The sequence below is a fragment of the Martes martes genome (genome assembly GCF_963455335.1).
Source record: "Martes martes genome assembly, chromosome: 8".
NCBI classification, from domain to species: Eukaryota; Metazoa; Chordata; class Mammalia; order Carnivora; family Mustelidae; genus Martes; species Martes martes.
The window spans coordinates 111,316,638-111,332,642 of record NC_137895.1 but is presented as its reverse complement, the minus strand read 5'-3'; the positions used below and the strand labels follow the sequence as shown (position 1 = coordinate 111,332,642).

Sequence of the window (16,005 nt, the reverse complement as noted above, 5' to 3'; positions counted from 1 at the left end):
TAACCAACATTTCTGCCTCTTGCTTTATGTATTCTATCCAATGGAAAAGACTTAAGAAGTTTTTCTCCAAAAAAGCTAATCTATCGGTCACAGAAGCACAAAACAAGGGGAAGCCATTTCTCTTTTTCTCTTTTTTTTCCCCCTAAAGAAACAATTATTGTTAATGAGATGTTTTTAAATGTACTTAAGAACAATAAAGGTAAGGAAAGCAAAGGAAATCCAGAATCACTGCCAAAATACTAGTTTGGTTACCATGCCTGATGGTTTTGTTTTGTTTTGTTTTTAAAACTTCAGTTTCTAATATGACTACGTTATCTTTTCTTCTAAAAACATCAGCCTCCCCAGGATTATTTCCCTAGTCATTCCGTTCGTGCTTAGGTGTCAGCTCTGGGTTGGACATCAAGTGATGGGGAGGTAGGAACACGGCAGATGGACAAGGTCCCAGCCATCTCAGAATGCACAGTTCCCACGAAAGAAAACCAAAAAGAAAAACCAGGACAAGATGACTGCTGCTAGATGAAGGTAAGTACTCAGACTACGGAATACTCTGGTGAGAGAAACTAAAAGCTGAAAACTGTCTTTGTGAGGGCAAGGAGCAGAGTGGGCTCATGGGGCAAACCCAGAGGCGACAGAGAAATTGCAAGCAGTGCGGAGGAGCTCACGCCGGGCGCACGGGACAGGCTGCGGGGGCACAGACGCCAGCTTCTGCATGGCCCAGGGGCCCACGGGATGGGGACTGACGCCCGTCCCGGAGAGGATGGAAACCTCCTGAAGGGATTTCAGCCGGGAGTGACATGAGTAACGTGTTCTGAGGAAAAACCTGCCTTCCTGCAGTGTGGAGGACGGAGTGCAGCAGCGAATCCTGTGGGACAAGGGAGCCTGAGGTGGCGCCACGGCAGAGGGCTGGCGAAAAGTGGCTCAAGGAGAGAGAGGTTCTGGAGGCAGAGGCTACCGAACTAGGAAAGGCATCTGAGATGTCAAGAGTGAACCCACATCTCCAGCTTCTAAACCGCAGAGTGGCACTGGAGGTTTGTGCGGAGGGGGCAAGACCAGGGTGGATGAAGAACTCAGTGAGGAACTGGTTTTGAAGGAAAAGCATAAATAAAGTCTTAGGCATCTTGTGACAAACCAGGGAGTATCTGGAACCAGAACAGAATTCTAGGCTGGAAACGGGGTTGTGGGACTGGTCCTAACATCGGGGGTACCTGAAGACCTCCCAAGGAGCATGCGCAGTGTGGAGGCCCCAGTCCAGGGAGAGCTCTGAGGCACACTCACAGTAACAGAGCAGGCAGAAATAAAGCAACCTGAAAGGCAGGAGAAGAGCCAGAGTGAAGTAGGAGAAAAATGAGGAGAGCAAGTAAGAAGAGATTCAAGATGGCTGGCTTCCAAGATTTCTGAAAGGCCAAGCAAGACGCTGAGAGACATCTTCCAGAGAATGTCTCAAATGTGCTCTAGAGTGAAATGCTGTGTAAGGTGACAATACCTACTGTGGAGAGTTGACAAATAATTTTTGGGAAAAAAAATTAAGATAATATACAGCACTTCCTACATAAAAAAAAAAAGGACATGGAGAGATGTGACAAAGTACAAACCATTTTCCTTCTGCAAATTCTCATCTCCTCTAGCTTGAAATTACATATGCAAACCCCTGATTTAAAGATGAGTTAGTAAAATATAGTTTTGTGATATTGTCAAAGGCCAGACTCTGGCTGACTAATAGACCCAGAAGGAGGGAACCCAAGCACATTATTTTGGCTTGAGGTTCATTCATGACAAGACACCGTATGCTTGTATCAATATTTACTGTAACATAATTTACACATACTCTCGTAATTCAGGGAGCTGCTTTTCCAAAGGTAATATATAAGTACAACAGCAGCAAAATCATGTCTTATGCCTTATGGGAAGATGAACTGAGCTCTTCTGTCTTCATATAATTCTTTAGTTAAACCCTGTCAGTACAAAAGGCTTCTCGGTAGTACTACAAAGAAAGCACAGCACTCGTGATAAGATTTTTTTTTATATAATTGTTTTATAAGCTTATATTCTCCTAAGAAACAGTAATAACCAGCAATGTATGAAAATGATACCATAAGGAATATTGAATATTAAAGTCTATTACTGTCTATTGCAGCTGTTCCCTTACTTAAATCATTTCATTCACATAAATTCATATGAAGAAGTAAATGAGACACAGAGATATTTCAGTGGGATTCCAATTCCATGTGTTTTACAGGACAACAGGGAATAAAATCAGTGCTTTTATCAAAACATTTTCAGGCTGGTACAGGTTTGCTTTGCTACTGTTTAGGGAGTAATAGGGACTCATCTGAATCACAGGAAAGCATGTCTAGATTCAGGATGCTGTCTTTAGTGTACATTTCTTAATGTTTTAAGTGCCCACAGAACATCCCATGCTTTTCTGTGAAAGAAAACTTTGAGAAGGCGTTTACTAATTTTATTTTTAAAGAGACTGAGAATATGACATATTCTCCAGTAGAATATAAGTTCTGCAAGAGAAGGAGCCCCATCTGTTTTTATTCACTGCCATATCCCAAGGATCCAACACATTTCTTGAATATAGTAGATGCTCAATAAACATGTGCCAAACAAATACCATCCTGCGAATGTGGTTATTATTCAGTTTTAGAGAAAGACCTACTAAAGAACAATGTACTTGTGAACTTTGGAGAATTTTTCAACTAGCACTTTACAGGACTTATATTAGAAAGGTCAGTTAATAATTTTTGGCAATGAATAAAAACTACTATTCAAGAAAACCATTCCAGTAGCCTACTCTGAGGGAATCAGCATTTATATTTATCTTATGAAAATGAATTCTTTTATGTCCCACTGTTCTCCATTCTGAGATATTTAGTTAAGGTTACACTGTTCTCATATTGCTATGGAAATTAATGCATTAATTATTGTTAACAAGTTCTCCATTTGAAAAACAAAAACAATAAAGAATAAGTCAATAATCAATAACCTTTCCCAAATTGGTCACGTGTAGATTGACCACCCAACTTTCACTGCAAAATATGAATGCCCTACAGGATGGCATGAGTGATGAACACAATCTGAACAGCTCGCTTTATATATATAACATAGATTCTTAAATTAAGAAAAACACTTAAACGATTTAGATATAATTTTCAGTTTGTATGATTTCCTAGTCATTTCCTTGTAGTTGATTTGAAAATGTGGGGAGTTGAGCATTGATTAAAAACAAAAACAAACTCTACATTTTTAACAAGCTTTGCTCTCTAAATTCTCAGCTCCCACCTATTTTGCATAGACGGCACATAATTTATAATAGATCTATGAACCTGTTTTTTTTTCAAGTTCTAACATTATCAAATCAATATAGAATTCCTTTTATTTTTTAATTTTTTTTGAAGGAATTTTTTTTAAAATATTTTATTTATTTATTTGTCAGAGAGAGAGAGAGAGAGAGAGAGAGAGCACAGGCAGACAGAGTGGCAGGCAGAGGCAGAGGGAGAAGCAGGCTCCCCGCCGAGCAAGGAGCCCGATGTGGGACTCGATCCCAGGACGCTGGGATCATGACCTGAGCAGAAGGCAGCCGCTTAACCAACTGAGCCACCCAGGCGTCCCTAGAATTCCTTTTAAATTTTCAAATACCCCACTGTGCCAGAAAGTATGTTTCCACTTACTGTTTTTTAAAACTTGGGAAAAGAGATGATCACAACCTTCAGGAGAGGCTACTCTTCCTACCCTCTGCTAATGATGCACTGCTGCAAATATTTAGAACCCGCCACAGCCTCATGCAATAGTCATCACTCACAAAGCACGCCATCAAGAAGAAAATACCCCACCCCACAGTGAAGGAGAAAGGGGACACAGGGCACAGAAGGGGAGACTTGAACTTTTGACAGTGTCACAAGAGAAACAGATTCTTCCCTGTCAGGGACTTGAAAGAGGCATCCCATTTTAGAGAAACAAATGAACAAGCCATTGTTTCACCGTTTCTCTCCCAGGTACAACACTACTGAACAGAAGAGAAACTGTTGGTTCCCAGCAGAAAAGTGTGTTCCTGTTTGTAAGAAGAGAACCCAGCTAAAGGTGCTTCTAAGATTTCCAGTGTTATCTGCTGAGTTGGCCATAAAAATACTCATGCACACTTAGGAATACTTTGATCATAGACCTAAGAGAACAAATCGCAGTCCACAGTCAGAAAATAAAAAGAGCAAAGATAACTTTATAATATTTGGAAGGAAAGTGCCAGGACCTGCCATTCTTTGTCCATTAGGACAAAAACTTAGTCTTATTACAATTTCAAATGCTATGGTCTTCTTTTTATTTCCTACACTTTACCTCATTGCACTTGCTTATTCGCCTCGCCACAATGAGCTGGATCATTCCTCGCTTGTTCCCTTCGGTGGACATAGACCTTCGGAGGGTTTCCATGGCGTCTTGGTTTGTCTTACCCAACAGGGATTCCCCATTCACTGCTATCAGTTGATCATTCACCCGAAGCCTTCCATCCTGGGAAGAAAACAGGTAAAAATAAGTGCTATTAAATAGTCTGTTGTGAAAGAAGCTTCTTTCTCTTTAGTTTAAAAAAAAATAAAATAAAATAAAAACAAGGGGAAAGAAAGAAGGCTTTAATCCTAAGGGATTATGCCCAATTGAACAGGAGCACAATAATGTCTAAACAGCCACAGCAGCCTGTGTCTATTTCAATCATTTATACATTTGTAAATCAAGTCATTATCATAATCTGTTTACCAAAATAGCATACTAATTTAAAGGACACAAAGTGATTACTTTCTTGCTTCCAGAGACACCCATAGAGGTTATTTACAACCCAAGACAAGAACAAGCTCAAGGCTGTAACACAATCGCAGAGAAGTGCCCCCTTGACAAACAGGCAGGAAACTTGCTCTCCACTGGCCAACAGGCTAAGTGACCCACACGCAGGGGAGAGCGGAAAGACGAGCCTTCCCGTAGGGCAGCTCTGTGCCCAGAACCTGAGCTAAGTCTGCATGGATTATCTTCTTTCAACTGCAAGGACTAAGGCTTGCAAAATACGAGACCAAAAAAATGGGGACTTGAAGCTATGGATTCCACCCCGAAATGAGAAATCACGGAGATTTCCATTCGCTTGATCACAGATGGGGTATTATGAGGAAAAACAAAAGGCGTTACAGGGTAAGCGCAACAGGGTATCAGAACGTGCCACTCCAGAGCACGCCACCCTGGCACAAGGACTCTTTTGAGCTGAAGGCAACTGAGATCCGACAGATGCAGGAGGAGCTCTCTGCTCCCCGACCAGCTGGCTGAAGAGAGAGTTCTTCTTACAAAGATGGCCCCTCGCCTGTCCCTAACCAGGAAGAGAATGACTGTCATCACCAGGGACAGGGATGGCATTGAGTTAAGTCAGCGACAAAACAGACCGTGCACAAGAAACCTTATCTACCATCAGCTTCTGCCATCTATTTACCATCCCACACCTGACCTCTCTGAGAAGCCCAAACCCCCTTTTTGCTTTTTTCTCCAATTACTGCTCCACAACGTATTGCCCTTTGCTAAAACGGTATCTAAGTGTCTGAGGTTTTTTTTAGCTTTTCTTTCTTTTCTGTAGAGCCCCTGTACATGGAAAATTTTAAATATTAATGTCAATAAAATTTGTAAACATGTTCTGTGTATCTGGTTTTTTGCCAGTTTAATTCACAGGCAGGTACCCCTACACACGCGTGTGCATGTGTGTGCGCGCGCACACACACACACACACAGAGTGTATATGTTCCCAAGACAGGAATAGGGTAGTAATGAAATATTTTTGTTAATGGGCATAAGCTGAGTAAAGTTAACATTTGCTTACTTTAGACGCTGCTCCTCCATTAATAATGGACTTGACGAAGATTCCCAAATCCGCATGGTTCTCTTTTGACCGGTTACCTTTGACACTGACACCAAGACCGGCTGATCCTGAATCGTTAAGTGGAACTTCAAATGTCAGAAATTCCCTGGTGCCGTCAGGTGTGAGAACAATATCCTCATCTTCTGCTTTCTAATAGGAAACAAAATTGCACGGCACATTATATTCCAATGTTCCTTTCTCACAGCTATTTTTAAAGACTGCTAATGAGCAGTGTTTAATCTTAACAGGCACAGTATTTCCACCAAAGTTCCGTGACAAGATCCACGATAATAGTGCATCTGCACCCCCTCCAGATGACTCCTGGAACCAGCTGTTAATATTTTTAATGTGGCACTTGTTTCAATATTGAAACAAACTCAAACCAGATTCTGAGAAATGTAGGGAAAAATACAGCTGAAGACTGAAGACATGTGGACTCCTAGAGGTTTTTTTTTTTTTTGGTCTGTTTATATATCCTAAACCACAGGAGAAAAACAGTCACAGCAGGAATCAAAATAAATAAATATAACGCCTTTGTCCTTTTAGTCATTAGGAATTTTTGATGTCATTAAGAGTTTAATGCTCAGCAATGGTATGTCATTTTCTTCACAATTAATAATAAGTTCTGATGATACAAAGCCAGTAGAAACAGGTTTTCATTTTCCGAGAGTCACTAGAGAGCTTTAACCTTCAACATCATGAGGCAGAAAGAACAGTAGAGGACACCTTTCCTCAACTCTGTCGCATGCCTCAGACAGCTGGGGGATATTCTCCAAGCTTCATTAATTAGTGGTGAGGACAAGGTTTGATTTCATAACTGTAGTCATCACCGCATGAGAAGACTGCTTCAGAATGCAACACATATAAGACACCCAACTCCTGCCCAGCCCCCTTCACACAGTGAGGAAGAATGGGAAGCTGAAAGGAGAGCCTGATGAACCCCAGTCAGGGGACATGTTCTGCCACTACAACACTGGGCACTGGGGAGACACAGCCCGCCTCCAGACTTCCCTTCAGCAGTCCCACCTACGACCAGGACTCTATCCTGGTCATCTCCAAATAGGGAAGGACAGATTTCTTTTTCAAAGTTAGTACTTCCAACCACATAACAGCTAGGTGGCACGAACTTCAAATCACAGCCAACCCCTCATCTAGTCCTACCACATGTTCCTGCTCTGCTTTTTCCAGTTTTGGAATATTTCTCCAGCATCTACCTAATCACTCAAGCTGGATTTATCAAATTATAACTGAAAAATGGCTAAATATCTAAAGGCATATAATTAGGCGAGACTATAATGCATCTTTTAAAGTGTGCTTTTAAAGAATGTTCAATCACACATGTGAAAGGAGGCCATCACGCAACAATGTGGGGAGACTTCAATTTTCCTGTGTCCCAACAAATGTTTAAATATTTCTAGTAACTACCAAAATTAAAATAATGACTTTTTTTGTTTTTTACAAATTTGGGGATTTAACAGCGTGACGAGATGAAATAATTTTTGGAAGTATAACATTTATCAATAAAAGATTATTTTGTACTGTAAAAGATATGTTTTTTTAATCTCCAAATCCCTAATAATGTGATTCATGAAGTGATGTTTCTGATTTACTAATATCCACTGTTAACGTTTTATGGTAGGATATTCTTTGTGCCATCTTTGCAAAAGACAACCTCATAGGTATCAGGACAAGGTATGTTTCAAAAAATAAAATAAAATCACTAATATATTAAAAACAAGAAAACTATATAATAAAGAATACAAAATAAGAACAACTTGAAAAGATACATGGCAATTCCTATGTTACTATACAAAGCAAATATACTTCAGTGTCAAAGTCAAAATCAAGCCTAAGCCTGCCCATTATAAAGATGTTTATATTGAAAATATTCCCAGAGAATAATTACACCTCAAATAAAAGCAATTTATGACCCAGCGATTGCACTACTGGGTATATATCCTAAAGATACAAACGTGGTGCTCCGAAGGGGTACATGCACTCGAATGCTTATAGCAGCAATGTCCACAACAGCCAAACTATGTAAAGAACGTAGAGGTCCATCAACAGATGAATGGATAAAGAAGATGCGGTATATATACACAATGGAATACTATGCAGCCATCAAAAGAAATGAAATCTTGCCATTTGCGATGACGTGGATGGAACTAGAGAGTATTATGCTTAGCGAAATAAGTCGATTGGAGAAAGACAACTATCATATGATCTCCCTGATATGAGGAAGTGGAGATGTGATGTGGGGGGGTTGGGGGGGTTAGGAAAAGAAAAAAATGAAAGAAGATGGGATTGGGAGGGAGACAAACCATGAAAGACTCAATCTCAAAAAACAGACAGGGTTGCTGGGGGAGGGGGGATGGGAGAGGGTGGTGGGGATATGGACATTGGGGAGGGTATGTGCTATGATGAATGCTGTGAAATGTGTAAACCTGGCGATTCACAGACCTGTACCCCTGGGGATAAAAATACATTATATGTTTATTAAAATAAATAAATTAATTAAAAAAAATAAAAGCAATGTATGAGAGAGAAATAATATCAAATACTCATATCAAAATATTGGTATAGCTCATATTTACTATGCTATACTAATATATATATTCTATAAACTTTTATTCATTTGTTTCAAAACAACTAAAAAATACTAAGTAATGACTGCATGAATTAATACAGCCATCTCAATATAAAATGTTATAAAAAACATAATGTATGAGTAAATTTTGATGTCTGAAATACAAAACAGTATCAAAACACACCATAGTGTCCTTCAGAATTATTTCAAATTCAGAAGTCATTAAAGGTAAAACACACTTTGTTAATCAGAATCAGTATTTATATTCCTGGAAAAGTTGCTTTTAAAAAGGTATAAAAAGCAAAGATAGTTCTTAGCTGGGCACATTTAGGTCTGATCATTGAGCACATTTGTTTGCCGCAAGTCTGTAAGGTTCTTAATTGTCACTTACTGATTTAGATCTTCAGTTTGGCTTTTTAATGTTTACTGATTTTCACATTTCCATAATGTTTTACTGAGGCTTAAAATTCTCATTTATTTTTCTACTTGAAAAATCAAGATAAGGAGCTGACTGAATATATGAAGAAAAATTTTAATCAAGTTGGAATCATTTCCTGACATGCCCTACTCTGAACCTGTCTTAAAGGAGACTATTTTCTCCACAGGAAAGTTTCATTTATTATGAAAACTGCAGGATGGGAATGATATTCTTTTTCAGCTTTCTTATCAAGTCTTAAGTCATTATTATCATTAAAAACATTTAAGTGAGAGATTGTACTTTCCTTTGATATTTCATTATTAATCCATTTGGCTCTTGACATAAGACTGAAATTAATGCCAGCTTTTAGAACTTAATTTTCTGGCAGCAAAATCTTTTTTAAAAATTTGCTCTTCAAAAACCATTTTAAATGCCACATTATAGAGAAATTTTTACAGCGTCTTCTAGTATGGAGATCTCTTCACTCTGATACAAAGGAGAAGCTAATTTTCTATCACCTTGAGGGTTTCCATTCAGATTGTGTAATTTACAACTATCTGAGTCAAAAAAATTTTTTAAGATTTTATGTATTTATTTGAAAGAGAAAGAAACAGCGAGAGCAGGAACACAAGCAGGGGGAGTAAGAGAGGGAATACAGGTTTCCTACTGGGTTGGGAGCCCTATCTGGGGCTCAATCCCAGAACCTGGGATCATGACCTGAACCGAAGGCAGACACTTAATGACTGAGCCACCCAGGTGCCCCATGAGTCAAATTCTTTCTACAAAAACACAACAAATGCACTTCCTTTGTCTCTCAAGCCATTTGTACAAGACCGTGTCATTCAAGCTCATATCACACATGTAGGGACACGCCAAGTGATTTTTTGCATTGATGCAACCTGGCATTTTTTTACAGTGCCTACTACTCCCCTGGCATTTTTGTTAGGCATACTAGAAGCAGGAAACCTGCAGAATGGGCAGTATGAAAGCTATCTGCTTTCCCACTATCCTCAGAACAGCAGGAAAGATGCGTACTTCTTTCTGCAGACAGAACAGTAAGCACAAGTGTGCAACATCAGCAGAACGCCTGTCCTTTTTCCTCAGACAGCAGTCCCAACAGCTGCGGGAAACAGTGGGCCCATAGGTCCCTCTGAGCCTGCTTCATCTGGAAAATGGGTCGATCCAAATGCGAGAGGGAAAAAAAGTTATCTTAAGTAGAGGAAAAAAAAAATTGAGCAGAATCATCTCTGAGCCTCAATATATTACAATTTTAATATGAGTGCACAAAATACTGGAAAGACATGGTATGGTTATCTATCCAGGTCATAGGAGGCCCTAAAATATCAGATGTGAGTCCAATAGCTGATTTCAGGGTCTGCAAAGAAATAAATGACTCGACCAACATTCTGCCATTTGTGAAATAAGAGGAAATAAATGTAAATATATAAAATTTGCCTTCAATGACTGCTCTTATATTGGTCTTTTGTCCCAGTTCCTGACACAGGGCAAAAAAACCCCTGTATTTCCTAGTAAGAGTGTCTGACACAGAGCTCCTAAATCCCTTGGGATTTTCTGGATGTTAGGGGCATCTTTTGTTCTAATGAGGCCACATTTGGTGGATTCCTTGGTGGCTCCTGGATGGGATCTGGCCAGAAAGAATAAGCCATGATTAGAAGTTAAAAACTTCAGCTCAAGCCCATTCTCCAAGGACGGGAGAGGGGCTGAAAACAGACTTAATAACTGATCATGCCTATATGTTGAGGCCTCTAATAACAACTGTGAAAATATGAGGTTCAGAGAGTTTCCAGGTTGATAAAGTATCAATTTACCAGAATGGGGGCACATCCCCACTCCAAAGGGACAGTAGCTCCTGAGCTTGGGAACTTGCAGATTTTTGCCCTGAATATCTCATCTGGTTTTTCTGTTTGTGCCCTTTAAAATATCCCTTGTGGGGGCATCTGGGTGGCTCAGTTAGTTAATTGTCTGCCCTCAGCTCAGGTCATATCCCAGGGTCCTGGGATCAAGCTTCACTTCAGACTCCCTGCTCAGTGGGGAGTGTATTTCTCCCTCTCCCGCTGCTCATGTACTCTCTTTCTCTCTCTCTCTCTCACTTGCTCATTCTCTCAAATAAATATTTAAAAAAATAAAATACCTTTGTAAGAAATTGGCAAGATCCTGGGTTCTGTGAGTTGCTCCAGCAGATTATCAAAATGAAGGAGATAGTCAAAGGAACCTTTGATTCGTGGCCAAGTTAGATAGAAGTTGTGAGTAGCCTGGGGACCCACTACTTCCTTATGGCCTCTGAGTGGGGGGCAGTCTTGTGGGACCAAGCCCATAACCTGAGGGGTCTACACTAACTCCACAGTATAAAAAAAGTACATGGTCTAGAAAATTCACACATTTGGTGTCAGAACTGTTGTGAGTATGAGCAGAGAAATAATGGCAAAGTTTCTGCTGCTCCCTGCTCCGCTCTAATTTACTGACTCTCTCGCTCGCTCCCTTTTCCACTGAGTTAATTTCATTATTGCACAAACGTGATAAATTAATAACAAAAAGATGAACACTCCCACAACAAATATGAAAGAGAGATGAATGAGCAATTCATTAAAGAAAGATGAATGAACCAAAAATTAGGTAAAACAAGCTACTTGCAACAAAAGCATGCAATCAACAAAAGTTATCAAACTACTGAAGAAAACTGCTTTAAGTAATGCTATCCAAGAATGCAGAAAGGATGGTGAAATGGGTACTTCCCTGCACTGCTGGTGAAATATAGAAAGATACAACACTTATTGAAGTCAATTTGACAACACTTAATAAGAGCCCTCACATTTTTAACCCAAAAAATAGCAGTACTTTAGTAATATGTCCTAAAACACCATGATCAAGAATGAATGTTAGGACGTTCACTGCTTTAATATGACAGCTAAAAAATAAGAAAAACCTACTTGAATGATATTAGGTAGATAATGTCGTAGTATTCAGCTATTAAAATGTCTTAAAACAGTATCCCATTTGGTGGAACAGAAAAACATTTATGACTAAGAAATTGGGTTTTATCCTGTAAGCTCTTTTAACTTCCAATACGTCACCCATCATAAGCCTTGAAATCCTATTTTAATACGTTGTTTAATGTCTGCCTTTTCGTATCAGTAATAGTTTTAGGAGGAAGGGACATATCAATCTGTCCTTCTGCTTCAGACATGACATTTATTAGCTACATGATATGTGCCTGTTACACTATATATATATATGTGTATATATATATGCACACACACATATATATGATATATAAAAATTATATATATAATTTATAATTATATTATACTTATATTTATAATTTATATATATATTTATATATATTAGCTGCATAGGTAAAGAAGAAAATCATAAAAAATACACATCAAAATGGTGGCATTGAAGTCACATAATCACAGATGATTTTTTCTTCTATACTTGACTGATTTTTGTAACATCCATTATACACTACTGCTTTGTAACACAAAAATCCTATTGCATGCCACTTCTTTAATTTTTTTTCCTCTTCCAAACTCCAGTGTAGGAAAGAAGGACTAGGAGGATGGTTATAAATGCTGGGCAGGGGCTGGTACTCAGAAGGGATATCAGAGTTCTTACAAAACCATTACGCCATGGTGACAGGACATCATATTCTCAAGCTAACAAAAGGTTTACAGAAGTTGAAGGGAGATTACATTCATTCAACACAAAGAGAGTCAGTAATATGCAGTTATCACAAATAGGAACAACCATTCATGTTTTTAGTTATGAGGAGGATTTTTTAAATAGATAAGTTATCTTGGTTTTACTTTATTTCTTGCACAGAAGAATGATCTTCCAAAGTTTCTTTAAGTTATATATTTTAATTTATCCCATGTGTGAGATGAATGTTTATATACATTATCTATGCTGATATGTTAAGGTTAATTATTCTTATTAGCAAAGTCAAAATATCACATCTGGCTTTATTGTGCTCTATGCTAAGTCAAGTAGTAGATGTAAAATAAGTAAAATTTAAAGAATTTATTGGCTTGATAATATAAAAACTGATAATGTTTTATACAGTTAATAATCTGTAATGTTGTTAGAAAAATCCTTATCAAATTAAAAAAATACCACACAAACCGAAATTGAGGCACATTCTCATAGTAACCTGCTCTTCAAAAATGAAAAATAAACTGAGGAAATGTTCCAGATTACATTAGACTGAAGAAACATGACAACTAAATCCCTCACATGGTCCTGAATTGGAAACCAAACCAGGATTTGATTCTTATGTATCCATTCTTTCATTTTCAAGTCAATGTTAATTTCATTATCTTTGGCAACTATACTGTGGTTGCATAAGGGAAGGTCCTTGTTCTTAAGATGGATACACTGAAATATTTACAGATAAAGGGAGTTACATCAGCAATTTATTCTCAATTCAGAAAAAAATACATATAGTGGGAAGGAAAGAAGAAAAAAGTAGAGAGGGAGTGGAGGATGAAAGATAATTAGGTATCAAATGTGGTAAAATATTAACAATCGGGGAGTGTGGTGAAGGGCATACTGGAGTCTTCTGTACTGTTTTTTAAACTTTTTTAAAGGTCTGACATTTCAGGGAAAAAAAAATGGTACATAGTAACTAATCCAGAATAGTTCTGCTATATCTAAAACAGTTTTCATTTTAAAACAGGTTATTTCTACCAACATAAAAAATAACCTAAGAGTTCAGTAGCAAAAAAAAAAAAAAAATCATACAATAAATTTTTTAAAGTATCAATTTTATCACTATCTACAAAAGGAGGACAATAAAAAATAACCAAGATATGTTTCTCAAGGAAAAGCACACCAAACACTAAGAAAGCCTTATCTTACTACGGTAATAATAAAAAATTTCAAATGAATTCCTTAAAGCTGACAAAGAGACTGACTATACAAAATCACTACTATTTTTATAATATCATGAAAATATTATTCTATCCTAATTTGGAGAAAGATCATATTAACATTAAGTTTGAATCAGGGCACCTTGGCTAGCTCAGTCGGAAAAACATGTAACTCCTAGTGTCAGGGTTTTAAGTTCAAGCCTCATGTTGGGTTTAGAGACAATAAACAAACAAACAAACAAACTTTAAAAAATGAAAATAAGTTTGAATCATCTGAATTGAAACTTAATTAAATTAACTTAAATTTAAACTAAAAATAGCTTAAAATAAGTCAGCATATAAAGCACTAAAAATAGCTCAAGATTTTATAAAATGTTTTATGACAATGGCAAGATTTGCTGCTCAAAATCAAATGACTAAAGTCAACATATGATTATTGTCTCATAGTAAAATTCTTCATCAAAAACTCAAAAAAACACTTTAAAGTGTGTTCTCTACAGTATCAACATTAATTTACATTAAAGGGCCTATAGACATGTTTCATTATGAATTTAACCCAAAGAATTTGTACAAAGACATTGATAAAAATGTAATGACTCCAAATTCACTCCCTATTTCCTTTGTCTGTTTTTTTCCAGCTTTTTTGAGATATAATTACTACAAAGCATTGTATAAGTCTAAGATGTGCAATGGGTTGACTTGATACACTAATAGATTGAAAAACGATTACCACCACAGTAATACCTCCATCACATCCCATAATTATATATTCTTTCCGTGGTAAGAACAGTTAAGGTCTACTCTCTTAGCAACTTTCAAGTATATACTACGGTATTAATTATAATCACTATTCTATACACTAGATCCCCAGACCTTATTAATCTTATAAATGGAAGCTTATCCTCTTTAACCAACATCTCCTCTTTCCTTCCATCCCCCACACCCTGGTAAACACCATTCTAGTCTGTTTCTACGAGTTTGGCTTTTTTAGATTCCACATGTAAGTGATACTAGACAGTATCTCTCTGGAGCAGAATGCCCTCAAGTTTCACCTATTTTGTTACAAATGGCAGGATGTTCTTCCCTCTTGTGACTGAATGACATTCCATTGTATATAGACATCACATCTTCTTTATCTATTAATCTACAGATGAACATTTAGGTTACTTGCTATGCTGCAATGAATAGGGGAGTACAGGTATCTCTTTGAGATCCTGATTTCAATTCTTTGGATATATATACTCAAAAGTGGGATTGATAGATCACATGGTAGCTCTATTTTTATGAGGAACCTTCATACTATCATCTCTTGTGGCTGCACCAATTTACATCCCCACCAACAATGTACAAGGGTTCCCTTTTCCCACTTTGTCCCAACACTTGTTATCCCTTGTCATCTTGAGGATAGTCACTCTAACAGTTGTGAGGGGACTCATGGTTTTGATTTGTATTTCCCTGATGATTAACTGACAGTTAGCACTTTTTCATGTTATCTCCTGGCCATTTGTAAGTCTTCTCTGGAAAAACTTCTGTTCAGTTCTTCTGCCTATTTTCTAATCTGATTGTTGATTTTTTAGCTATTGAGTTGTATGAATTCTTCATGTGCTTTGGATATTGATCCCTTATCAGATGTAATAATTTGCCAACATGTTCTTCCATTCTCTAGGTTGTCTTTTCATTTTATGGATTTCCTTTGCTGTGCAGAAGCTTTTTAATTTGATGTAGTTGCTATTGTTTATTTTTGCTTTTGTTACCTTTGCTTTTGGTGTCAAATGCAGAAAATCACCAGTAAGTCCAACGTCAAGGAGCATGTTTTCTCCTTGGAGTTTTATGGTTTCTAAATCCATTTAAATCCTTTATCCATTTTATGTTGATTTGTGTGTATGGTATAAAACATGAGTTTAGTTTCATTCTTTTGCATGTGTCTATCAAGTTTTCTCAACAAGACTATCCTTTCCCCATTGTAGAGTCTGGGTTCTTTGTCACAGATTAACTGACCATATGTAGATGGGTTCATTTCTGGTCTCTTTATGCTGTTCCATTGACCTATGTGTCTGTTTTTATCGCCAATGCCATACTGTTTTGATAACTGTAGCTTTGTAATATCGTTTGAAATCAGTAAGTGTGATGACTCCAGCTTAGTTGTTCCTTCTTAGTATGGCTTCAGCTGTCAGGGTCTTTGATAGTTCACTGTGAATTTTAGTCTTACTTTTCCATGTCTGAAAAA

At 37.6% G+C, this 16,005-nt stretch overlaps 1 protein-coding gene across 30 annotated transcripts in view; it reads right to left on the bottom strand.

Annotated features, from left to right (window-relative positions):
- PARD3 (par-3 family cell polarity regulator) overlaps window positions 1-16,005 on the bottom strand; it is a 655,030-nt gene that overhangs the window by 237,127 nt on the left and 401,898 nt on the right. For all 30 annotated transcript variants that reach the window (XM_080812103.1, XM_080812093.1, XM_080812097.1 and 27 more), the window contains 2 exons: window positions 5,846-6,034; window positions 4,336-4,506 (listed from right to left, as the gene is read on the bottom strand). In XM_080812103.1, the coding sequence (XP_080668229.1) occupies window positions 4,336-4,506; window positions 5,846-6,034 (360 nt within the window). The remainder of the gene's footprint in view (window positions 1-4,335; window positions 4,507-5,845; window positions 6,035-16,005) is intronic.